Source organism: Notamacropus eugenii, chromosome 2, assembly GCF_028372415.1.
Source record: "Notamacropus eugenii isolate mMacEug1 chromosome 2, mMacEug1.pri_v2, whole genome shotgun sequence".
NCBI classification, from domain to species: Eukaryota; Metazoa; Chordata; class Mammalia; order Diprotodontia; family Macropodidae; genus Notamacropus; species Notamacropus eugenii.
In genome coordinates this window covers 72,840,880-72,865,967 of record NC_092873.1, presented here as the reverse complement: position 1 = coordinate 72,865,967, position 25,088 = coordinate 72,840,880, and the positions used below count along the sequence as shown (strand labels likewise).

At 36.3% G+C, this 25,088-nt stretch overlaps 2 protein-coding genes and 1 long non-coding RNA gene across 4 annotated transcripts in view; all 3 read left to right on the top strand.

Moving 5' to 3' along the window:
* Positions 1–1,707, top strand: part of TVP23C (trans-golgi network vesicle protein 23 homolog C) — a 128,974-nt gene extending 127,267 nt beyond the window's left edge. Inside the window, exon 7 of the mRNA XM_072640941.1 lies at positions 1,608–1,707. Within this exon, the coding sequence (XP_072497042.1) occupies positions 1,608–1,625 (18 nt within the window). The 3' untranslated portion in view covers positions 1,626–1,707. The remainder of the gene's footprint in view (positions 1–1,607) is intronic.
* The window catches only part of CDRT4 (CMT1A duplicated region transcript 4), a 37,311-nt gene extending 32,198 nt beyond the window's left edge, over positions 1–5,113 (top strand). Inside the window, exons 1-2 of one of the 2 annotated variants that reach the window (XM_072640952.1) lie at positions 1,770–1,859; positions 4,582–5,113. In XM_072640952.1, coding sequence (XP_072497053.1) covers positions 1,856–1,859; positions 4,582–5,051 — 474 coding nt within the window. In that variant the 5' untranslated portion in view covers positions 1,770–1,855 and the 3' untranslated portion in view covers positions 5,052–5,113. Of the gene's footprint in view, positions 1–1,769; positions 1,860–4,581 lie in introns of those variants that run through there. The other variant, XM_072640951.1, reaches the window with a different exon arrangement.
* A 15,155-nt stretch (positions 5,114–20,268) lies between these two features.
* Positions 20,269–24,795, top strand: LOC140525501 (uncharacterized). Its single transcript, XR_011974048.1, has 2 exons — positions 20,269–20,435; positions 24,162–24,795. It is a non-coding gene; the product is annotated as an uncharacterized lncRNA (long non-coding RNA).
* The last annotated feature ends 293 nt before the right edge of the window (positions 24,796–25,088 follow it).

Below are 25,088 nucleotides of genomic sequence, written 5' to 3'. Positions count from 1 at the left end.
ATTTTCATCCTGTTATACTTATTTCTTGATCATATGTTTTACTCCTGCACTTATTTGGAATTCCTTTTTGGTAATATACTGAAACTTGCTCATATATATCCTGTTTCTCCACCTCAAATATCTTTGCGGTCTTTAATTCTACAGTATAAGTAGCATTTGTATCCCAGCCTTGCCATATGTTATCTTTGTGACCTTGGACAAGTGATTTTGGTTCTTTAGTCCTTACTGTCCCTATCTATAAAATCAGAAGGGTAGACTAAATTATTTCTAATCTCTTTTCAAGCTCTCACATTCTGTGATCATTAAATGAACCACATTCACTTTGCTTTGCTACATAATTTTATGAGATATAGGAAATTGCTCCAAACTGTGTTTAATATTAATATCCCAATTCAAAGGGAATCAGAGGATGTTTCCTTCTATTCTTTTCCTTCCCCTTTCCTATGCTGTGGAGAAACAATTCCATTATGCTTTGAACTACACTATCTGAGTTGATAAGGAAAATAATGTTTAGCAGTGAAATAAAGATATGCAGGAATCAATCAGAAGAGGAAATAGCTATTGAAATTTTTATTTGAAAAAGCAAAATAGGAAGAATATTTTTATTTATTTGAGAGTTTTCTTCATCGTTTAACTTAAATTTGTTTACAAATTCTTTGTTTTCCTTTGCTCACTTAATTTATTCCTTTTAAAAATAGATTTTTTATATTAATATCTTTTGTTTTTACTTTCTCTGATATTCTTCCTTCTCCCCTTTCCAGAGAGTTATTCCTTCTGACAAGGAATTTTTTTTTTAATAATAGCAAGAAGAGAAAAAAATTCAGCAAAAATGTTCAACACATTGAAAAAAATTTGACATTATATGCAATGTTCCATAACTATGATCCCTCATCTCTGGAAAATGACAAAAGAAAGTGTAATCTCCGATTTTTTATGTGAGGCCAAGCTTGTTATTAACAATTTCATAGTATTCCTTTCTGGTTGTTTTGTGGTTACTGTTCTTTCATTTACATTATTGTAGTCTTATCTGTCTCTGTCTCTCTTCTTCTATATACATATTTTTAATTTTTATACTTTTGTAAACATGTTAAACCTGGTAATTCTAAACTTCCGTCATCTCTACTTTTTCTCATTTCCTTTGGGATTATTGATTTTTTTACATATTTGCCAATGTACAAGGTATTTACAATGTACAATATATCTTTCCTTGTTACCAACATTTACTAAAGTTTATGTTCACTAGATTTGGATCATGTTGTCAAATTCTTCATTGTATTCCATTCTTTCTTCATCCTCTGCCACAGATATTGGCACATAAACACTTCATAAGAAGTCTTTTGCTTACATTGCTCTGGATGTACTGGTAACTAAGTGTTTCATAAAATGGCATTTCCTATTACTTTTGTGCTTGTTTGATTCTTTAAGAAGAATCTTTGGTTCATTTTAGCCACAGTTTCCTTTTTGTATTTATTTGTCATGATTACTTTTTATTAATATGGTTTGGTTCTTCTAGGAAGGTGCTCATTGAACATTGGTTGATGAGAATTGTTGTTATATGCAAATGTAGAAATTTCATCATCTCTTCCCTCTCCCCCCTTTTTTTCCAGATCATCATTCTGCATTAGGGCAAATTCAGAGCTACCCATGTTGACTTGTTGCTCTTACTATCTGAAGTGATTCTACACTGCACCCTGACTGGCAGGGAACCCAGAAGTAGAAGTCTCTGCCACTTGTACAGAACTCTTCATAAACCGTACATAGAAAATCGAACCCACTGAATTTTTTGACCCACCTATCTCTGTTTCCATGCATATAGATCCAGCTTGAGTGTCCACACAGAATAACTTTGACTCCTATGGGTGAGTTTCTGTCAGATCAGGCAATCAGATCTGGAGTGAGGATATAAATGATATAATTGACCCGTTCAGGTGGTTGAAAAATGGCCAGTGACCTCAAGTTGAACATTACTGAACAGAATACACTGGTTATGTTTTACTATAGTAAACTCTTACTGTTTAACACCTTATTACACTGTCTCTTAAAAAAAGGTCCTTCTCTAATGTCTCATCATGGTGTGGAGTTGACATTGAGTTCTCCAAGACACAAGAACACAAGCATTAACAGTATCTGCCAATTTTAGGAAGATTTTAATATGGATTTAGTAATAAAATCTCATCTAAACTCCTTCCTAGTTAAGTTCAAACAGGCTCACCATAGGAACATAAAATTTTAGAACTGTAAGGAATCTTGGTGATGTCTAATTTCATTTGGTCCAATGAGGCAAAGTTACTTTATTCAAGTTCATACATCTATTAAGTGGCAGAATTGTGATGCAAATTCAGGTTAAATCCAAATCCAGTGCTCTTTTTATCAATCAAAAGGTTAGATACCAGCATTTTATTTCCTTTCTTTTCTTCTTTTCTTTCTTTCTTCCTTTGCCATAGTAATACATGAAACTATCTGTTAATGTGATTGAAGAATTATGATCTATTTTGATGGAGGAAATACCCCAACCAATGAAATTACATTTGTTTCCTCATTTGTAAAATGAAAGGGTTTGACTAAATTGTCTCAACTAAAGACCCTTCTAGGTCTATATTTGTTCCATATGTATTCATTTACATTGCAGATTTTCCCCATGTATGTAGTAAAAATGCATGGAATCCTCTGTAGAAATGGAAAGTGTACAACACAGATTTTTAGCTACTCAACACCTATATCATAAAAGGAGTCTACCTTTCTATTCTGTGGTTCTTTCAAATCCTAGGATTTGAGAATATAAATAATAATAGCAATAATAAATACCATAAATATGTATTGCTATTTTCAAGTTTTGTAATGCTTTCATATGCATTATCTTCTTTTTTAACTCTCATATATGTTTGATCTATTGGAAGAAAATATGGTGTCAGGGGAAAGATAAAGGAAAAAGTGCTGAACTTGGAGTGAGGACTAAAATATTTCTGGTATTTAACATTTCAATTCAATTTCCTCCTCTGAGACTTCCTACTATAATCATTGGTAAGATTTAACCTTTTTGAGGTTATGTTTTCTCATATATGTAAAATACAAAAATAACATCTATATTATTAGCCTCACAGGATTTTTTGTGGAAATCAAATAGGATAAGTAGGTAAAACATTACATAAATGTCAGTTACTGTTTTCCTGTGAAGTAAGCAGAGCAAGTTGTTATGATTATCCTCATTTATAATAGGTTAATGATTTGATCTTCACTTTCTTCACTTTAAAATGGGAATAATGATAACTTCTCATCTCAGGGCTATTGAGATAATTAGTAAATGCCAAAATCAAGACTAGAGCCTAATCTTCCACCAGTTTCTGATTTCTGACTTCTCATTCCAGCGCTTGTACAGTACTATTCAGGAATAGAACTGTAACAAAATTTTGAAGGGATGAACATATTTGGTTCAGTTCAATTCACTGATATTGACTTGGCTTGAATGAAAAGATTCAGATAATATGTTTCAATTAAGTAAAAAAAAGGAAAAGAAACATGGTTTGCATCCCCATTCCCTTCTGCAAACTTTTAGGCACATACATCTTAGAATGACAGCAATTTTCTGTCTCTCTTCCTCTTAAAGAGCCCCTGTCCTGCATTTAGTAGAATTTGTAAGTAGGAAAGACAGACCTGTCTCTGACATTTGTTTTTACTGTGGTTAAACACTCTTCTTGTGATTCTTGGAAACACTGATATTTCTAAGTGAAAGAGTTAAAAAATATCTTCCAATCTAACCAACCACTCAGAATAAGAAGAGATCAAGTTAGCGTTATCTTACCTGCTAACTCTTTCTTCTGGAGAAATTGTCAATAAAATTAGTTAATATTCTGCTAATGAATTACAAATAGTGCTGTAAGAAAGAATTTGGTATACCATACAGCTAACTACAATGAGCTCTAAAGTTAATTTTTATTTGTTTTAGTTGAATTGGGTTTTTACTACATTAAAAATAAGATCTTATATTAATTTGAACTCTTTCTGCATATAAGTAATATTCATAATTATTTCCATAAAGTCTATTATGAACGTATTAAATAATTGCAGCACTGATCCCTTTCCCTACAAGTTCTAATGGAAGCAATGCAATGTCATAATTGGTTTATTGACCTGTGAGTCAGGAGAATTATATTCTACCTTGGCCCTGCAATTAAGTGTGATCTTGGACAAGTCACTTTCCTTCTTGGAGCCCTACTTTCCTCATTTGTAAATTAAAACTTGATGATCTCCAAGATCTAAGGAAATATATACAGATGAGGAAAACTAGGTCCATACAGGTTAGAATACCTAAGGCCAAAGTAAGTGTCAGTGCACTGATTTTAAAAATGTCTCCCAATTCCAGATCTAGCCGTTTCCCCACTACATGTTATTAATCCTGGCCTCCAGCATTTTCTTTCGTTTGTTATTTTAGTAACAGTAGCTCCTAATATCTGTCCCAAGTTGTGTGGTAACTTAGTGTGACAAAGGAGGATTTAAAATTGGTAATAAAATATATCCCAGTACTAACAAGAACTGAGAGGAGTTTATTAATCTAAAGCTGTCTTGGTTACTGTCTGCCTTCAGATAACTATATCAGACCTTCAGGCAACATTGGTCTTCCACTCAACCTGATTAACAAGCATGAGCCGTGGCCAGCCTATGTCACCTATACATCTCCAATTGTCAACAAACTCATTGAGCAAGAAAGACTGAAACAGTTAGAATACCAAAAACCTTCTCAGGAAAACAGATGGGAAGCAAACTACAACAATAAACCAGCATTCATCCACGTGTCAAGAAAGCCTGCCAGGTTCTCTGCAGATGTCACTTATAAGGATCATCCCACAACATCAGTACCAGGTCTTGGAAGTTACTCCTCATTGGCACCCCCCCCGCCTGTATTACATGTGAATGGCATAGTTCCCCAGATGACTTCAAGAGGAGGTCCCACTGAGGCTTACAACAAAATCATTTTTTCCCGAAAACCCATGATGCGCATTTTCCTGTATGGCTCACGACCAGACAGCAAAGAAAGAAAGACATGCGTTCATTAGACATCATGTTGTCTGTAGGCCACCCCTACCAGCTTAATACTGCTTTTAAGTTCTCTCTGCAATTTCTCTCATTGTTTTCTTTAAAGTTGTGCTAGATTGCTTATGTGGAGGTTGGACTGGAAGTCTGATTCCAACACTCTGTTAGAGCAATTATGAAACAGATGACTTAGATAAGAATGTGGGCCCCAAGGTTATGTGGGTATGTCTCCTTCCCCCACTCCTACTCTTTACCCCCCACCCAAACCTAAATAGGAGCTTGCATTCAACTGTAGATTCCAGGCCTCTCCAGGTATAGGGCAGAGAAAAATCATTGCCTCTCCTGACAATTTCCATAGAATTGTCCTTCCTAAAGAAGTCTCTTCAAACATATATTCCTGTGAGTGCTAGATTGTTCTTGACTTGTGGCCCTGGTCTTTGATTTATGATTTAGAAGTGGCAAGAAGTTGGACAGGTTGACTTCTCACTAATGTTAATGGGAAAGAATTTTTTTCCCCGTGTATTTTCAAAGTGTACTTTGATGTTCTTTACAGAGATGGAATAGTAGAACTGGTTAATTGAATGCTCACTGTTATTTCTCAGACATCATCAAAGGGTCAATGTTACTACATAGAGTTCCCTCATATTAGCTTTAGTTCACCATATTAGAGAACACATCTTCACAAGACAAACTACAATGTTAAATTCAACTTCAATATTTATTAAGCATCTATTGTATATTAGGTTCTGGGGAAGATGCAAAGATTAAATAAGACATGGCCCTTTCTCACATGGAATTCACAATTTAGTGATAAACTCTTCTAGGTTATAATTTAGGGGATGGTATCATTTTTTTAACTTAATCTCTATTGTGGTTTTTTTGTTTGTTAGTCTGGTTGTTTATTTGTTTTTATTACCTAACTTTTCTCAACTACCAAATTATTATTGTTCATCCTTCATTTTCAAAGAGGACCAATGACATCACAGGGTGATGTCTTGACTTGTACATGGATTTGATTTAAGTGAGTCAGAGTTGCACAAAGTTGTCAATCTCACTCTCTCTTCCTGAGTCATCAAGTCTCGTGACAGAACAAAAGTCAAGATGACTGGCGATGGTCTGGCTTGCAATGGATGACCTAGGATGCAGTGGATGACCTTGGTATCTTTGATGTTTGACCAAGCACTCAGTGCTCCACAGTTTCTTCTTCAGCCACCTTCGTGGTCTTTGGAATAGTTCTCATCCACCCAATCTGCCAGGGGATGTCTTCATATACTTAGGGCAGATATCCCCCTAACTCACCAATGGATTTGAAGCCAGATTCCTGGTTTAGCCCATCTGCTGAGACATTTTTACCAGGATGTGGCTACTGTGCTTGTGCTTTGTGGAGCCACGGATGAAAGTTGGGTGATAGGTGGACACCAAAGATGAACTGCATGGGGTGTTCAAGGAGGACTTTTGGTGTGGCTGTTCAACTACCAAATGTAAGGTAGTAGGAAGACCAGATTAGGAATCAATAAAAGCATGCTAGATTTCATATTAGATGACCTGAGTTTAAATTTTATTTACATGATCTTAGGAAACTCAGATACTTCTCTGAGTTTCAGTTGTTCATTTGTAAAATGAGAGACTTGGACTAAATGACTGACCACTAAGGTTCCTTTCAGTTCTAAATCTTTTAAAGAGACTTGGATTTTGTGACTAGCTTACTGGATGGTCTTGGACAATTAAGTTAACCATCCTTTGCCTTAGTTTCAACATCTGTAAAATAAGGATAACTATTATCTTTGTCTCACAGATATGTTGAAAATAAAGTGAAAAAATAGATATGAAAGTACTTTAGAAAAGTGGTGTTATGATTTTATTAATAATAACACATGACAAATAGAATCAATATTGTACTTTATAGTCTTCAAGTTCTTTCATATTCATTATCTTATCTGACCCTTTTAACAATCTTACAGCACAGTAGTTTACATCCATTTTGCAGATTAGGATACTAAAGCTGTAAGGGATTGAATGACTTGTTCAGGTCACATGACTATTAAATGACAAAGTCAGGACTTGAACTCAGACCCTTCTTTATATTTCCAAGAGCCCTCTAGTCTCCCTTCCTATACCTTTCATCATTTTTCTTCCATTACCCAACAAGCTTTAGTAGATACACTTGGCCCTCAGGTTAGAAAGCACTTTCATAATTGAAAGATGACTATGTCCTTTTAGTCTTTTGTGTAAAGAATGGCCAGATGATCAGTTCAATACTTCTGGAACTCTTTCACTTAGGCTACATGATAGACAGGCCATAGTGATTCTTAATGGACAAATATTTTTACTGTGTCCACTCAGCATGTGCAGACATGGCCTCAATAGCATTTTCATCTAATTAGAATTAATTTCTTTGGTTTCTTTTATCATATATGTAGAATTGAAAAGGAAATTTGTCCATCTTTTTTATTTTACAGTGAGAAAACTTAAGACCCAAGAAGAAAGTCATATAGGTCATATAGGTGTCAGAGACAAAATTCAATCTTAGGGCTCCAAAATTCTTTCCTTTATATTATGTTGCCCTTTAGAAATGTTTGCATGTATACAATGGATGTAAGAGTAAACAAATTGTTAAATTTTCTGTTAAATGTATTGAATTTTTGGAAGAGTAAGTGCTCTGTGAATTAAAACTATTTTTATTGTTGTTTAGGTTAATCTATTATTAACATGATAACAACATAGGCATTAACTAAGAATATTATCTTCACCCATTTTTGACATAAATATATAATATCCTGGCCCTTTCAGACACTGAATAGCAGAATTGCATGTGAAAAGGCCTGGAATGCTCTTGAGTTGTTGAAATCTTTCCTTCTTGAAAAAGATTGCCTCTTATACCCACACTTCCTACTCACCCCCACCCTCACCTTTACATTGGTGAACAGCAGAAAGTTAAGAGTTCTAAAAACTGGGAAATTACAAACCCCAAAATTAGTAATTATTAGGTAAATAACCATTACTTGATTATTTCATGTCTGCAGACTAGTCTATAGACATGAAAATTTTGGAAGTGTGTTGGAGTCACCATTAGTACAGTGGCACACATATGTTTGTCAGCTCCTAATATGTTTAATTATCTCTATAGTGATAACTTGCAGATCTTTACATCCATCTCTTTCTTGATTTCCAGTTAAACATTTCAAAATGGTTTTGTGTCCCATAGAAATTTCAGCATCCACAGGTTCACACAGGACTCATCATCATTTCCTTCAAACCCACTCCTCTTCTGAACTTCCCTGTTTCTGCCAAAAGTACCACTATTCTTTCAATTACACAAATGTGCAACTTCTCAGTAATCATTGATACCTCACTCTGCCAGTCCCCAACATCCAATCAGTTGGCAAATCATGTCAATTCTTCCTCTTCAACATCTCTCATATCTACTCCCTTCTTTCTACTTCCATGGCTATTCTTCTAGTTCAGGTCCTCATGCCTTCTTGCTTGGACTACTGCAATGGTCTTCTAATTGGTCTCCTTATCTTATATAAGTTGTAAAGTGGACCTGACTCAAGTCTGGAAGTTTAGTGTCACTATTGGAACAAAATTATATACTCAGATAATTCAACAGTTAACAAAAAGTTTATTTAGCACCTAGTGTAGTACTTAGATATAGATGTGGAAACTACCACTACCATCTCTTTTTCCCCACATTCCCCAACCTCCATCCCCTCACCCTATCCCACTCCACAGTGGAAACAGGTCTAATCATCAGGGAAAAAGGTGGTGACTTGGACTTGGGACATTTCCCAAGTATTAAGGGCCTTGACTCCACATAGGTAGAATTTTTTTGTGCCATTGGGTGACCAGGAAACCACATCAGTCAGGCCTCAGGACATCAGAAAGCTGTGTCAAAGACAATGTCACTTAAACTTTAATTCACCGGATCAATACGTGATGGCGATAGCTTCTGTGTCATTTGGGGAAGGAACTAGTCCAACTTAGAAATTGGAGGGAGATCTTATCACAACCTAATACTTGGTGGGAAGGTCCTAAGGTTCTTTAATAGAACTTTCCCCTACTTGAATGGCTTTGATACTAGTACACTACACAACTATAATCTTGGGGATAGGAAGAGCCTGGCATAGGCTGTACTAGATGGAAAAGATGAAAAACACTAAGCTAAAAATATAGCAAAAGTAAAATTTTTAAAAAAAAATGACCCTTCAAAAAAAGTGACCAAATGTGGAAGATAACAAAATCCAGACATTTCATACTTTGCCTCCCCTTCATAAAGAACAAGTACCAGATCTCAACGATCCAGTATGTGTTGTGGGTGACACCAAAGTCTGCAGTCCATAACTAGTCTTCTGACGTAAAGTAATGATGAGAAGAGAAAGAACATCAGGAACTTCAGACCTGCAGTGCAGAAAATAGTACTTCTGACATAAGTCACCACTTCCTATCTCAGAGTAAGTTCAACTGCAGTGAGAGAAATTAATTTGCCATTATATTAATAACTTCATTTTTGATCCACCCTTTTCCTTTTATTTCTCTTAAAATCCAACTGCTGGAAAGGTCAGCCACTAAAGGGCATGGTAGAGTGATGAGATTTGGTCTATCTCTCCCAACTGGAAGACTTTATTTCTGTTTTAGAGTATAAACAGAATCCAGTCTGGGTAAACCTTTGGCTGAAGGAAGCACCCCATCCTTGGGGCAACTCAGCTCATGAAGGAAAAAACTAGCTAGAGAAGTCCAGATGGAAATGGCTTCCCCTTTGCTCAGATGCCTTGAGGCTCCTGAGTCTCATGATCAAGTCACATTCTCAGCAGGAAGAGCTGAAAACTTTTAGCCCACCTTAGTTGGTTGTAGTACTTCATTACTAAAGAGGACCAAAATGACATCACTATGTTGAAATCAAGGTATAGTATATTCAACTGTAGCTGATTGGACCAATATGACCTTAGAAAGCTCTGTCACAAGTCAGGCACAAAGAGTACACATGAACATTTGGAATGGGAAAACATAGCCCACCTCCTTGTTAAATGGCCACCAATCAGGGTTAAGTTTCGCTTGTCAGGGGAATTCCCTTTCAGAAGAGATTTAAGATGTTCTCAGAGTCTCCCTTGGCATTTTTGGTTAACTGAGAGAAACTCTGACCATTAATTTATTGATTGCTGGCTGACCTAATTAATGAATTGATTATTAATTACCCAGAAACTGTCTCTCAGAGTTTTCATTCATTACGTAAGGAAAACAACAGGTCTTTTAGGCAAACTGTCCCAGTGTCTGAAGACTTGATACCAAGACCATTGAGTACCATAGTACTTGGCTCTTATGAAAGGGAGATAAAGCATGAGATTTCTGGTTTTTGTTCTCTTCCAGGTCATTTTTATTGAAGAACCATTAATTTTTGTGTATTGTTTATTTTTCTTTTTCTATATTTTTAATTTGAGCTTTTTTTCTCTTTTCCCTCTAGTACTACCTATGCCAGGCTCCTCCTATCCCCAAAATACTAAGACTTGTGCTGTACATATTTAGTGTTTCCTGACCCTTCAATGAAAACCTTACCTTACCTTGGAAACTCCATCAGAAAAATGGTACTTATGTTTGTCTTTTTAGAGGCCTATTTCTACAGGAGCTAAATAAGGACTCTTCCTTACTTTTATCCAGGAACTCCTGATCCCATGGCTAAGGGATCCCCTTTCTTCCAGACAAATTCATAGTCAACATATTCATGCAGAAATAATTTGACCTCCCCATTCCATTAGAAAGCAAAATACCTCTCAATCATGCCACCCAATGCCCCCAAGCTGTGTTTGAGGGGAGTTGTTAGAATCACTTTGGGGGAAAGGAGACCTGCCAATCCAAAGTATGTGGATCTCTTCAAGTGAGCAGGTACCTCAAAGCCCAGGTAAACTTTTCTCTGGAGAAAAAAATAAGGAAAAGCCAAAGAGAGTTAAACACAGTTATGTCAAATATCAGCCTGATTTTATCAGATAAATCTTAGAAGCTGGATTCAAGGACTGAAATGCACTTACCCTACTGAGAATGACATTGACTCCTCACAGACATGGCTTCTGGGAGGTGAAACACCCAATCATGGATATTCAAGGGAATTATGATAGAGCTTTTAATTAGCAGAGGGAAATCACTTGAACAAGAGGGCAAGTTTTCCAGAGGGGGACAAATTCAGTCATGTAGTATAACTGGGCACCCTAATTGGCATGAGGAGCAATAGAAGGAAAAAATAGTTGCTTAGTCCTTAGTAGGATTATGTGGTCCAATACCCAACACAACATAGCCACATGGCCCCCATGTGTAGAGTGTCATTGGACATAATCTTAAACCTCTGCCATTCTCCTAATTCTCTTCAGACATTTTTTTTTCCAACCTGGTTATTTATTTTAGTAGAGTACATGTGTTTCTGATGGATGTTGGAAAGCTTCAGAAAGAATTGTATGTATTAAGTGGCATCAGTAAAATTCCTCCATTGATACCGACCCCAAAGGAAAAAGCTTTTTATCATCCAATTTTTGTCTTTCCAGGTCCCAGACCACTTTGCCAGACCTATAGCTACCTCTCTGGAATTACTATAAGATATCATCTAACCCATTCCTCAAGGTTCTTTCATGCATTAGTCAAGAGAAAGGTCCTCACAAATGGGGGTCTGTTAGGCTAGTCCAAGCCAAAGCTGATGAAGACCTGAGAAGGAGGTAGAATGTTGAGGCTAGTACAAGAGGCATCAATCTCTGGAAGTTTTTTTGTGAAGGGCACTAACACCTGAGGGACCTGGGTGAATACAATTTTGAAAATGCCATTTCCAATTAATGTCCTAACCATCTTTCTAGAGGGGCCATCTTTTACTACCCAGTGGATAAGGGGCAACAATGAATGAAAGGTGTTTTATGATATGGCATCATAGGATCTAGAGATCGGTAACAGATGAGCAACTTCTTTCTTTTTTAAAAAAAATACAAATATATATGCATATATACATATATTTAGTCAGAAAAAAAATCTACCTTTCCCTCTGAGCAACCCCCTCGAGAATGAAATAAAAATAAAATCCCTGTCATAAACATGTATAGTGAGCTACTATCAGCCAGCTGGGCTGTATATGACAATATATACAGTTCTGCTGATTCAGTGTCAAAACACTCCCATTAGCCTGGCATTTCCATCTTTGTTATTCCTCTGGGATTTGAACTTGTCTAGATGTTGGAACTGAGTCCCCTTTTTGTGCTTGGGTTCTGAGTCACAAAGCTACTACTGCTTGGTTCTGAACCTGCTCTCTAATAGAGGGGTAGGGATGGGGCATGGGAAAAGGTCCCATCCTCAATTTACCCCACACCTGTGACCCAGAACTGAGTAAAGGCAAAATTACCAATTCACACCTTATTGTGTCCCCATCTTGGTATGTCAGTGTAGATCTAAAGGTGTCCTGGTATGGGACTCTGCCCTCCCTTTGTTGCAGTGCATAGCTCTGCTTGGACACTAGAATGCTCCATGCCATGTACCTCCTGGCCAAAAACCATTACCATGTCTGCAGATCTCTCTGTCTACCTGTGCACCCCTAGGGTGGAAAAATTACTCCTTGTAACTTTATCTTAAATTCTCCCATCATGATTCAATCTGATATTTTTCTTTGTGTGTTTGGAGGAATTTCTGTGGAGAGGGGTAAAAGCTCACTGTGCTGCTTCATGCTTCACCATCTTGGCTTTGCCCAAATTCTGTTCAAAAGTGCTATAATCTCTCTTCCTGATCACCTCAACAGCAGTAGCAGCTTTTATCACCAGAAATTCTCCATTCTTGGGCCTGGAGATCTATGCTTCCTGTTTTAGAGACAAAGCAGGAGACACCACAGGAAGGTAAAGAGTTTCCCCAAAGATGATCCCTCCAAGTCAATCTATCTCATAGCATTCCTGAGTTTTAAAGCTGACTTTATCTACTTTATGGGCTATATGCACATCTCCTGAGGCCTCTATAATTCAAAATAATCTTTGCTGAGTACATTAGTAATGAATGAATGAGAAAATTCTACAGTAACTTAGAAATCTAAGAAGAAGGTTTTCCCCAAGTACTGAAAAAAATAGCAGGATGATGATGGCAAGAAACAGCTCAACAAAGACTTCGTCAGTATGAAAAGAAGTGTTGCCACATTATCTGGGTCCCAAATACGTCTGCTGTGAAGCAGAAGTCTCACCTGGTTGAGATTCAGGTGAATTGTGATAGTGTAGCTGAGAAATTGGACTAGGTCCAGAAAAGCCCATTGTGTTTTAGTGACATGAGATGATTGATATCTTTAGGATTTAAAAGGTTACAAAGATATCACCAGCTGCTGGCACCCTTTAGATTAGCGGTTTTAAACCATTTTTGTGTCATAGACCCCGTTAGCAGTCTGGTGAAGGGGCCTATAGGCCCCTTCTCACAGTGAAATCTTTAAATGTCTAAATAAAAGAGAAGGCAACCAGATTTAAATACAGTCATCAGTGTGTGTGTGTGTGTGTGTGTGTGTGTGTGTGTGTGTGTGTGTGTGTGTAACAAGGGAAGCAGGAAAGAAAAAAAGATTCAATAAGGTTAAACTGTTTACATCCATATATGGGAAGATGATACTTATAGCTCTTGAGAGCTGTATCTTTATTATGGTACACATAGAGGGTGTGAGTATAAGTGGACTCTGATGTGATGATAAAAAACATTAGGGGTGAAAAAACAGATTGTACTGGGAGAAGAGGAAAGGGGGAGGCAGAAAAGGATAAATTACAACACATGAAGAGGCTGCAAAGACCTGTTACAGTAGAGGGAAAGAAGAGAGGGAGGTGAACTTTGTTTGAACCTTATTTTCATCAGATTTGGCTCGAAGAGGGAATAACATAAACACTAAATTGGGTATAGAAATCTATCTTAACCTATAGGAAGTAGTAGGGGAAAGGGGAAAGAAAATGGAGAGGGCTGATAGAAGGGAGGACAGATTGAGGGAGGTGGTGGTCAGAAGCAAAATACTGGTGAGGAGGGAATGGGAGAAAGGAGAAGAAAAAAGCATAAATGGGGCAGGGGAAAGAGGATGGAGAGAAAGACACAGTAATCATAATTGTGAGTATGAATGGGAAGAACTTTCATGTAAAACATAAGCAGATAGCAGAGTGGATTAAAAACCATAATCCTACAATATACGGTTTGCAAGAAACACATTTGAAGCACAGAGATACACACAGAGTAAAGGTAAAAAAAAAAAAAAAAAAGGCTGGAGCAGAATATATTGTGTTTCAGCTGAAGTTAAAAAGAAAAATCTTGATCCCAGACAAAGCAAAAGCAAAAATAGATCTAAGTAAAAGAAATAAAGAAGGAAACTACATCCTCCTAAAAGATATAATAGAGAATGAAGTAATATCAATACTAAACATATATGCACCCAGTGGTATAGCATCCAAATTTTTGGAGGAGGTGAGTTACAGGAAGAAGTAGCAAAATTATGCTAGTGGGGGACCTCAACCTCCCCCTTTCAGAACTAGGTAAATCTAACCACAAAATAAACAAGAAAGAAGGAGGTGAATAGAATTTTAGGAAAGTTAGAATGGTAGATGGTAGAATGGTAGATCTCTGGAGAAAAATGAATGGGATCAGAAAGGTACTTTTTTCTCAGCAGTAAATGATACCAACACAAAACCTGACCAGATACTAGGGCATAAAAACCTCACAGTCCAATGCAGAAAGGCAGAAATATTAAATGCATTCTTTTCAGATCATGATGAAATAAAAATTACATGCAATAAAGGGACATGGAAAGATAGACTAAAAATTAATGGGAAAATAAATAATCTAATCCTAAAGAATGAATGAGTCAAACAACAAATCATAGAAACCATCAGTAACTTCATCAAAGAGAATGACAATAATGAGATAACATACCAAAACTTATGGCATTCAACCAAAGCAATTCTTAGGAGAAATTTTTTCTCTCTAAATGTCTACATGAATAAAATAGAGAAAGGAGATCAATGAATTGGGCATGTAACTACAAAAATTAGAAAAAGAACAAATTTAAAATCCTCAATAAAATAACAAATTAGAAATTCTGAGAACCAAAGGAGAGTTTAATAAAATTGAAATTAAGAAGACTATTGAGCAAGTAAATTAACTAATAAATAATAACTAACAAATAAATGAAAATAATAAATTAAGAGCTGGTTTTATGGAAAAACATTAAAACATAAACCTATAGTTAATTTGATTTAAAAAAAGAAAACCAAATTAGTAGTATCAGAAATGAAAAGGGTGAATTCACCACCAATGAAGAGGAAATTAAAACAATAATTAGGAGCTATTTTGCCCAATTATATGCCAATAAATCTGACAATCTAAGTGAAATGGATGAATATTTACAAAAATATAAGTTGCCCAGATTAACAGAAGAGGAAATAAAATACTTAAATTACCCCATTTCAGAAAAAGAAATTGAACAAGCCATCAATGAACTCTCTAAGAAAATATTTCCAGGGCCAGTTGAATTTACAAGTAAATTCTACCAAACACTTAAACAACAATTAATTCCAACACTATGTAAACTATCTGGGAAAACAGGCAAAGAAGGAGTCCTACCAAACTCATTTTATGATGTGAATATGATGCTGATACTTAAACTGGGAAGAACCAAAACAGAGAAGATTATAGACCAATATCCCTAGTGAATATAGATGCAAAATTTAAAATAAAATATTAGCAAAGAGATTACAGCAACTTATCCTCAAGATATATCCTTATCTTGAGGATAATATACTATGATCAGGGTAGGATTTATACCATGAATGCAGGGCTGGTTCAATATTAGGAAAACTATCAATAACAAAATCAACAGAAATCATATTTTCTCAATAGATACAGAAAAAACTTTTGACAAAATACAACACCTATTCCTATTTAAGAAAAAAAACACTAGAGAGTATAGGAATAAATGGAACTTTCCTTAAAATTGTAAGTAGCGTCTATCTAAAAGTATCAGTAAGCATTATATGTAATGAGGGTAAGCTAGAAACCTTCCCAATAAGATTGGGGTGAAATAAGAATGTCCATTATCACCACTGTTATTTGATATGGGGCTAGAAATGTTCGCTTTTGCAATAAGAGATGAAAAAGGAATTAGACTAGGCAATGAAGAAACAAAGCAATCACTCTGCAGATCATATGATGGTAAACTTGGAGAATCCTAGAGAAATAAGTGAAAGCTACTTGAAATAATTAACAACTTTAGTAAGGTTGCAGGACATAAGATAAACCCACATAAATCATTGGCTTTTCTGTATGTTACTAACAAAGCCCAGCAGTAAGAAATAGAAAGAAAAATTCCATTTAAAGTAACTGTAGACAGTATAAAATATTTGGGGGTCAACCTGCCAAGACAAACTGAGGGACTATATGAACACAATTACAAAACACTTTTCACACAAATAAAGTCAGATCTAAATAACTGGAAAAATATCAGTTGTTCATGGGTATTCCAAAGTAATATAATAAAAATGACAATTCTGCCTAAATAAATTTACTTATTCAGTGCCATACCAATTAAACTATCAACAAGTTATTTTATAGAACTAGAAAAAACAGTAACAATATTCATCTGGAAGAACAAAAAGTTTAGAATATCAAGGGAATTAATGAAAAGAAATGCAAAGGAAGGTTGCCTAGCAGTACCAGATCTAAAACTGTATTACAAAGCAGCAATTATTCAAAATACTTGGTACTGGCTAAGAAATAGTGATGATCAGTATAATAGGTTAAGTACATAAGATACAGTAGTCAATGACTATAGTAATCCACTGTTTGATAAACTTGAAGCTTCCAGTTTCTGAGATAAGAACTCACTATTTGATTAAAAAAAAAACTGTTGGGAAAACTGGAAAATAGAATGGCAAAGACTAAGCATAGACCAACATCTTATACAATATAAGATAAGGTCAAAATGCATACACAATTTAGACATAAAGGTTGATACTATAAGCAAATTAGGAGATCGAGGAATAGTCAAATCTATTGATAATGGAAGAATTTATGAACAAACAAGAGGTAGACAACATTATTAAATGCAAAATGGATAATTTTAATTACAATAAATTAAAAAGCTTTTGCACAGACAAAGCCATTGAAACCAAAATTTGGATGGAAGCAGAAAACTGGAAAAGAATTTTTATAGCCAATGTCTCTAATAAAGATGTAATTTCTAAAATACATAGAGAACTGAGTAAAATAAATAAGCATACAAGTCATTCCACAATTGATAAATAGTTAAAGGATATGAACAGGCAGTTTGCAGAGTAAGAAATTAAAGCTATCTATAGTCATATGAAAAATGCTCTAAATCGCTATTAGTTAGAGAAATGTAAATTAAAACAACCCTAAGCTACGTACCACCTCACACCTGTCAGACTGGCTAACATGACAAAACAGAAAAATGGTAAATGTTGGAGATGTAGGAAAATTGAAACACTAATGCATTGCTGATGGAGTTGTAAAATGATCCAACCATTCTGGAGAGTGATTTGGAACTAAGTTCAAAAGGCTATAAAACTGTGCATACCCTTTGACCCAGCAATGCTGCTTCTAAGTCTGTATCCCAAAGAGATCATAAAAAAGGGAAAATGACTCACATGTATAATAATATTTATAGCAGCTCGTTTTGTGATGGCCAAGAACTGGAAATTGAGGGGATGCCCATCAATTGGGGAATGGCTGAATAAATTGTGATATATGAGTGTAATGATGAGCAGGCTGATTTCCAAAAAATCTGAAGACTTATATGAATTGATGCTGAGCAAAGTGAGCAGAGCCAGGAGAACATTGTACACAGTAACAGCAACATTGCGAGATGACCTGCTTTGATAGATTTAGCTCTTCTCAGCAATGCAATGATCTAAGACAATTCCAAAAGACTCATGATGGAAAATGCTATCCACATCCAGAGAAAGAATTATGGAGTCTGAATGCACATTGAAGCATCCTACTTTCTCCTTTTTTTGTTTTTTCTTTCTTGTGGTGTTTCCCTTTTGTTCTGATTCTCTTTTCACAACATGACTAATGTGGAAATATGTTTAATATGATTGTAAATGAAATGGTCTATAGCAGATTGCAAGTTATCTTGGGGAGATGGGAAAGGAGAGAGGGGGACAATTTCAAACTCATAATCTATAAATTGAATGTTGAAACCTAAAAATAAATAAATTTATTTATTTTAAAATATCAATATATTTAAAAAACAAAACAAAGTTATGGATGAAAAGAACCAATGCTTTAAATCTCCCAGAGTTGTAGCCTGTTCTGGGCCCCACTCAAAAGAGATTTGTGGATGATTTAGCAAACATAACCATCCAGATGTTCAGATGAAGAATGTGAGCTCTCATGAAGAATCTACTAAAGTTCTTGGATTCTTCTTTTTATATTGTGGGGAAGCATGTGACAATAAATTTTTCTTTTTTTTTTAATTAAATCATTTTATTTGTTTTCAGTGTTTGATAATTACTTCCATATATCTTAGATTTTTTCCATTCCCTCCCTCTCCCTCCCCCCTCCCTCCCCGAGATGATGTACAATCATATAGATTTTACACGTACATTGGTGTTACATGCATGTTGCATAGAATTAAAATGAATGGGAGAAATCATAAAACCAAACAAAACATAATACAAAAGAAAATGGTCTGTTTCTATCTGCTATGTCAATAAATTTTTCAAGACTATCCAGTATCATCTAGGTTATTCCCAAATTCTTTGCCAAACAGGTTTGACTCAGGATTTTCTTAGAGGGGGTTTCCCATCCCTTGATACTCATATATGATACTATCTGATCTAGATCTTCTGCTACCAAACTCTCATATAGGTTGGCTGTTTTATTATATCAATATAGTGGTATACAAAATGCCCTCAGTAAAGAAGCACCTCTTTCAGGTCTCCGCCTATCAGAATGTGGGAATATTAGAAAGAGTTCAGGTAGCCTAAGAGAAGGACAGTGAGTTTGTACTGGACCTTTACCTAGGTGAAATCAAACTACTCCTGACTAACCTCAGCTACAGGAATAGGTAAAAAGTATTGGCAATGTCATTAAGTCCATACCACTCACCCTGGATATAGACTGTGTGGTCTACCACATTGACAAGGACAGGAATAACTGCAGAGATAGGCATGGTGACCCTGTGTGGCTATAGACATGGGTATGTTCATTTCCCTGTGGTCTACTAAAAGCCTCTAAGTGGCATCCACCTTTCTCCTGGGTAACAGAGGGTTGTAAAGGGAGAAGATGTAACAAAGTACTCAAGCTGCTATCTCTATCACTATCAAAGACATATCTTTCATATCCCTGAAGATCCAATATTGTTTGGTATTAACCATACAGGATGACTTGGACAATCCCAAGGGTTCCCATTTGGCCTGAGCCATAATAATCCGCGTAGAGGTTTCTGAAAGGGTCCATACAGGTTATAGCTCCCAAAATTTCACAATGCCCCTTCCTTTGGTGGTTTGCCCTCTAAAATCAAATGTGGAAACTGGGGTGCCATGATGGACCCAATGGTGGTGCACTGGAATATCAGTATTTTTATTGTCAGTTATGTAGTGTCCCTTATTATTTAAATAGGATTGAGGTTTTAAGGTATACCCCACTTAGGTGGATGTGAAGGGAGTGTACTTCCTCTTTACTGGATTTCACAGTACAGTTTTATTAGCACCCCTGTAGGTTGGTGATTGTTTTCTTACCAACCCCATATTTCAGGAGACATTCCTCTCCCTCCATCTTCAAATTACCTATTTTCACCTACAGATATGAACCTTGATTGCCATTGCTGCCCTATTCAAATTTCACCAGTTGTTCTGCCTTTATTTGAGTGGTTGCATGTAAGAGGAAATCCATAGCTAAAGTCCAATGTCATTTGGGTGACTCTCCCCCACAGCAAGCAGGGTCCACTTGTCCCCAGTGAATATTGGTCTTAAAGCATAGCAGGGTATATGGAGGTGGGAGTGGTAAGAAGGGGCAGTGTGCATACAGTACATATGATCTATCAAACTTAAGAAAGTTCTTTTAGGAACTTTGTCTTTTCCTTTCAGAGACCCATAAAGAAGCTGGATCCAATAAGAATTCATCTTTATGGAGCCAGATATGCACAAATTCCCATTTTTAACAATCTAAAAAGGAACAAAGAATTATTTCCATTTGGGGTCATTTAACTGACTTTGCGAAAGCAAGTCTTCTGAGAGCTCTCCAAGCCAATGGAACTCTGTTGTCCTTATGGCGTATACATAGCTTTCTTTGGATGACCTTTAATAGCCAGTCCTCTAAAAATGCATCAGATTTTCTGTTTAAACTTCTACAATCAACCCAGCTCCATGGTGGTGAAAATCAATATACCATCTGCCTCCTTTGTGAAGGAAATCATACTATGAAAGGTAACAATAAAATAATATTTTGGTTTTCCTACCATCAATTCCCAAGGTTCATCTGTAAGTCCATTTTTAATCTCCTGTCTTAAAGCTCTGGTCTCAGTGCAAAGTGGTACATCTTCCAGCAAAACCTCTGGGTCAGAGACCTGTCATCTATGATTCTTATCTGTTCCACTTTCATCAGAATCACCTTATTCATTTGTGGTGTTACCAGATCTGTCAGCTAACCCTTGAGTTTTTATTTTCTCATCCTGAACTGAAAGTTCTCTCTTCAGTTACTAAATTGCCAGACCAGTTTTCTTCAAAAATTCTTATTCTGGCATAGCTCGTGGTATATTTTTGGGTATCTTTATCCCAACTTCGACTTTCACTAATTGATCAAGAGTCCAAAGTTAGACTTTATTTCCTCTGGAGGGTTCTTGAAGTTTTTCTAGGGGCAACTTTGAGGGGTCAGGTATGATTTTCTAATGCCATTGGCTCAAGTTTCCAGTGATGTACTTTCCACCAGGAACACTGGTTCAGTATTATTTATGGCTTTTAGAAAAGCCTATTTACTAAGATGGTACAGTAAGTACAGTTGATGCAAAATATCCCCATATATATCTGCAATACACATTTGTTGTCAGGTACATGTCGAGTCCAGGTGAAAGTGGTTTCAAGCCTAAACAGAATATGCACCAAAGGGTAACACACCTCCTGTTTGATGGAAATCTTTTTATCCCATTCATGGGATGCTTTAGAAGTTCTTTGCTTTCTGCTGCAAATACTGCAATCATTGAGTTGCATCCCCAATTCATTTATCTGCTCTTTTTCTCTTTTATTGATGTATGCCATTAGAAATATAAAACTTCTCCTATATACTGCTTTGGCTATATCCCACACATATTATTATATTGTCTCATTGTTTTCAATCTCTTTAATGAGATTACTGATTGTGTCTTTGATTTGTTCTTTGACCTTCATTCATTCTTTTACATTCATTCTTTAGTATTAGGTTATTTAGCTTCTAATTAATTTTTAACTTATGCTTCCACAGTCATTTTTTAATATAATTTTGCTGTATTTTGGACTGAAAAGAGTGATTTTAATATTTCTGCTTTCTGCATTTGTTTGTGATGTTTTATACCCTCAGACATGGTCTGTTTTAGTGAGACTGCTCATTTGCATATAACTCAGAAAAAGGTATACTCCTTTTCTCCAGAGATTTATCACATTTAACTTTTCTAAGTTATTTTCTATTCCTCTCCTTAACTTTTTTCATATTTATTTTATGGTTAGATTTATCTGGCTCTGAGATGGGCAAATTTAGGTCTTCACTTCACATGTCTGTTTCCTCCTGTAATTTATTTAACTTTTCTTTTAAGAATTTGGATGCTATACTATTTGGTGCACATGTTTAATATTGACATTACTTTATTGTTTATGGTGCCTTTTAGAAAGATGTAGTGTTCCTGCTTATCTCTTTTAATTAGGTCTAGTTTTGCTTTTGCTTGCTAGTCTTGCCTTTTTTACTTCAACAAAAGCATAATAGATTCTGCTCCAGGCCTGCATTTTAACTCTATGTGCATCACCCTCTGTTTCAAGTGTATTTCTTGTAAACAGTATTCTGTTGGATTCTGGTTTCTAATTTATTATGTTTCTGTTTTATGGATGAATTCATCCCATTCACAGTTATGATTACTAATTGTACCTTTCCCTCCATTCTATTTTCTTCTTTTTATCCTTATCCCTCTATTTTTATCCTGTCCCTCCTCTAATATATGTTTTGCTTCTGACCACTGCCTTCCTTACCCACCTTGCTCTTTTCACTCCCTTCATTCTTTCTTTCCCTTCCCCTATTACTTTACTGTTGGGTAAGATATATTTTTTTAAAAAAAAAGAAGTATCAAGAACTTCTAACCCCCCCAAAAAAAATTAGCTCTGAAAACAGCAACACAAGAAAACTTCAAACTCAGGGCAGTGATTAACCCCTCACTGCCACCCCAGTTGAGTAGAGCCCAACTGTTAACATAAAGTAAAAAGTCAAGACATAGTCTGGGAAAATGAACAAACAATTAAAAAAAACCCAACCTGACTCAGAAAGCAACTATGGTGACAGGGGAGATCAAGACACAAAGTCAGAAGACAATGCTGTCAAAACAGTTACAAGTAAAGCCTCAAAGAAAAGCGCAAATTCAACACAAGGCCAACAAGAATTTGTGGAAGAGGTTAAAAATTATTTTCAAAATCAAATAAGAGTGGTGGAGGTAAACTGGGAAAAGAAATGAGAGTGATACAAGGAAATTATAAAAAGATAATTAACAGCTTGGTAAAAGAGGAGCACAAAAACACCAAGGAAAATTAAAGCCTTTAGAACTCAATTGGTCAAATAGTAAAAGAGGTACAAAATATTACTGAAGAAGAAACAACCCCTCAAAAATGGAACTGAACAAATGGTAAAAATTTCACTGATGAAAATAGCTCCTTAAAAAGCAGAATTGGTCAAATGGAAAAAGCTCAGTGAAGAAATTAATTCCTTACAAGTTAGAATTGGGAAATTGGAAGCTAATAACTCCTTAAGATATCCCCCACCTCAAAAAAAACTAAGTTGAAAGAATGAAAAAATAGAAGAAAATGTAAATATCTCATTGGAAAAACAACTGACCTGAAATATAGATTAAAGAGAGATAATTTAAGAATTACTGAACTACCTTTAAACCATGATCGAAGAAAGAGCCTAGAAACCATATTTCAAGAAATTACAAGGGAAAACAGCTCTGGTATCTTGGAACCAGAGGGTAAAATAGAAAAGGAAATAATCTACCTCCTGAAATGTGGAGAGGAGTTGGGGAGGAGATGAATGTTATGAGCCATGTATTGAACTCCTTGAAGAAGAGGAGTGACTTGGAGCTCTGTAGATGCTTATTAGGATTTTGGCTGAGTGGTAGAGATGAATTGCATGGACCTCAAAGGAGGAGAGGTTGTTGAGGGATGATGTTAGGAAGAGAGAACCAGGAAGTGGCAATGGAGAGTAAGAAGTATTCCATCTCCCCTTCCTCAACTGGGGATGGAGAAGAATGAATTAAGGTGCAGCCCATACTGGAAAGGGTAACCAGGAAGGATGTATCATCAGTGAGGAGTCAGGTTTCAGTAATAGCTACTAGATAGAAGGAATGAAAGATGAAAAGATTTAAGATAAAGGGAAGTCTTTGCCTATGGAGCAGACGTTGGAGAGGACACAGTAGAAAGGAGAAAAGGATGAGTTGGGACTTCTCAGTGGGAAGGTTGAGGTGGATTAGAAATAAGAAATCAGGAAATGGGGGTGGGGATGGGATTTGGGTGATGACCTATAGGGGTTCAGAACCACTAGGATGTGTCGGATATGACCAGGTTTGAGAATGTTCATCGTTGAGTTGAAGGTGCTACTCCTCTTCCCAGAAAAGGCTGGAGTTCAGGCTGGAGACAAGTGAAGTATGAGATGGAAGGCCTGAGGTCAGACAGTCAGAGGAGGGTGGAGGAGGGTGGAAGCAGGAAGGAAAAAAATGGAGAAGAGGAGAAGTGGAGAAGTAGGGGGAAGAGGAAGATGGAAAGGAGGGGAGAAAAAGGAGAGGAAAGGGGAATGGAGGAAGAGGGGGAGAGGAAAAAGAAGAAGAGAAGAAAGGGTAGTCAGATGAGAGGGGATAGAAGTTGAACCTAAGCATAAGGAAATGGAAGTCACACTCCTCACTGACCTTTCTCTTCCTTCTCCCTCAGGGAATAGGTTCTATAGGAAATGAAAGGACAGAGACTGATAAAGGTTTGCTCTGCTTCATAATAGAGGCTCTCCACATAACTGGCAGAAGATCAGTCTGGCAGCAGAAGGTGGGAGTTGCCTTGAATTGGCACAGATGGAAGTCTGGCCCAAAAGCAAGGGTCTCAAGGAAACCCAAAGAAAGAACTGTGTATGGTCAGTGGAAGTTCTCACTCCTCACCAAAGGCTGGAAATCTGGATGATATATCTGGAAGTAGGCATGTCAGGAAGGGCCTTGGAGAAGATGGAAGTCAATCTACCTTCTTAATAGTCTTTCCTCAGGGGACATGTGGAACAAGAGATAAAGGGCATCCAAGATCAGAGGAAGGTCTTGCTCCTCTCTGCGGTAATTAAAGGAACTGGTATTTGAGGGAGTATCAATTTGTATAATGAAGTCCTCAAATTGAAGAGGAGAGAAAGACTGAACTAGGAACTGAACTCATTGAGTAAGGAAGAAGAATGTCCTAGAGGGCTATAGACAAAAGTTGGTAAAGACAAGTGTACAGCTTAAAAGTTATATGTTGATTATTATCATATCATCATCATATTATTATCATGTGTACTTATGATAAAATATTAAAAATATTTATGTCATGTTGTTCAGTTGTTTCAGTCATGTCTGACTCTTCATGACCCAATTTGGGCTTTAATTGGCAAAGATGGTGGAGTGGTTTGCCATTTCCTTCTTAGCTCATTTTACAGATGAGGAAATTGAGGTAAACAGGATTAAGTGACTTACCCAAGTTCACAAACTAGTAAGTGTCAGAGGCTGGATTTGAACTCAGGGAGATGAGTCTTCCTGATTCTAGGCCTAACACCTTACGCACTGCACCACTTAGCTGCCCCTATGATATACTATATAATATGAATGTGTGTGTATTTTTTTATTT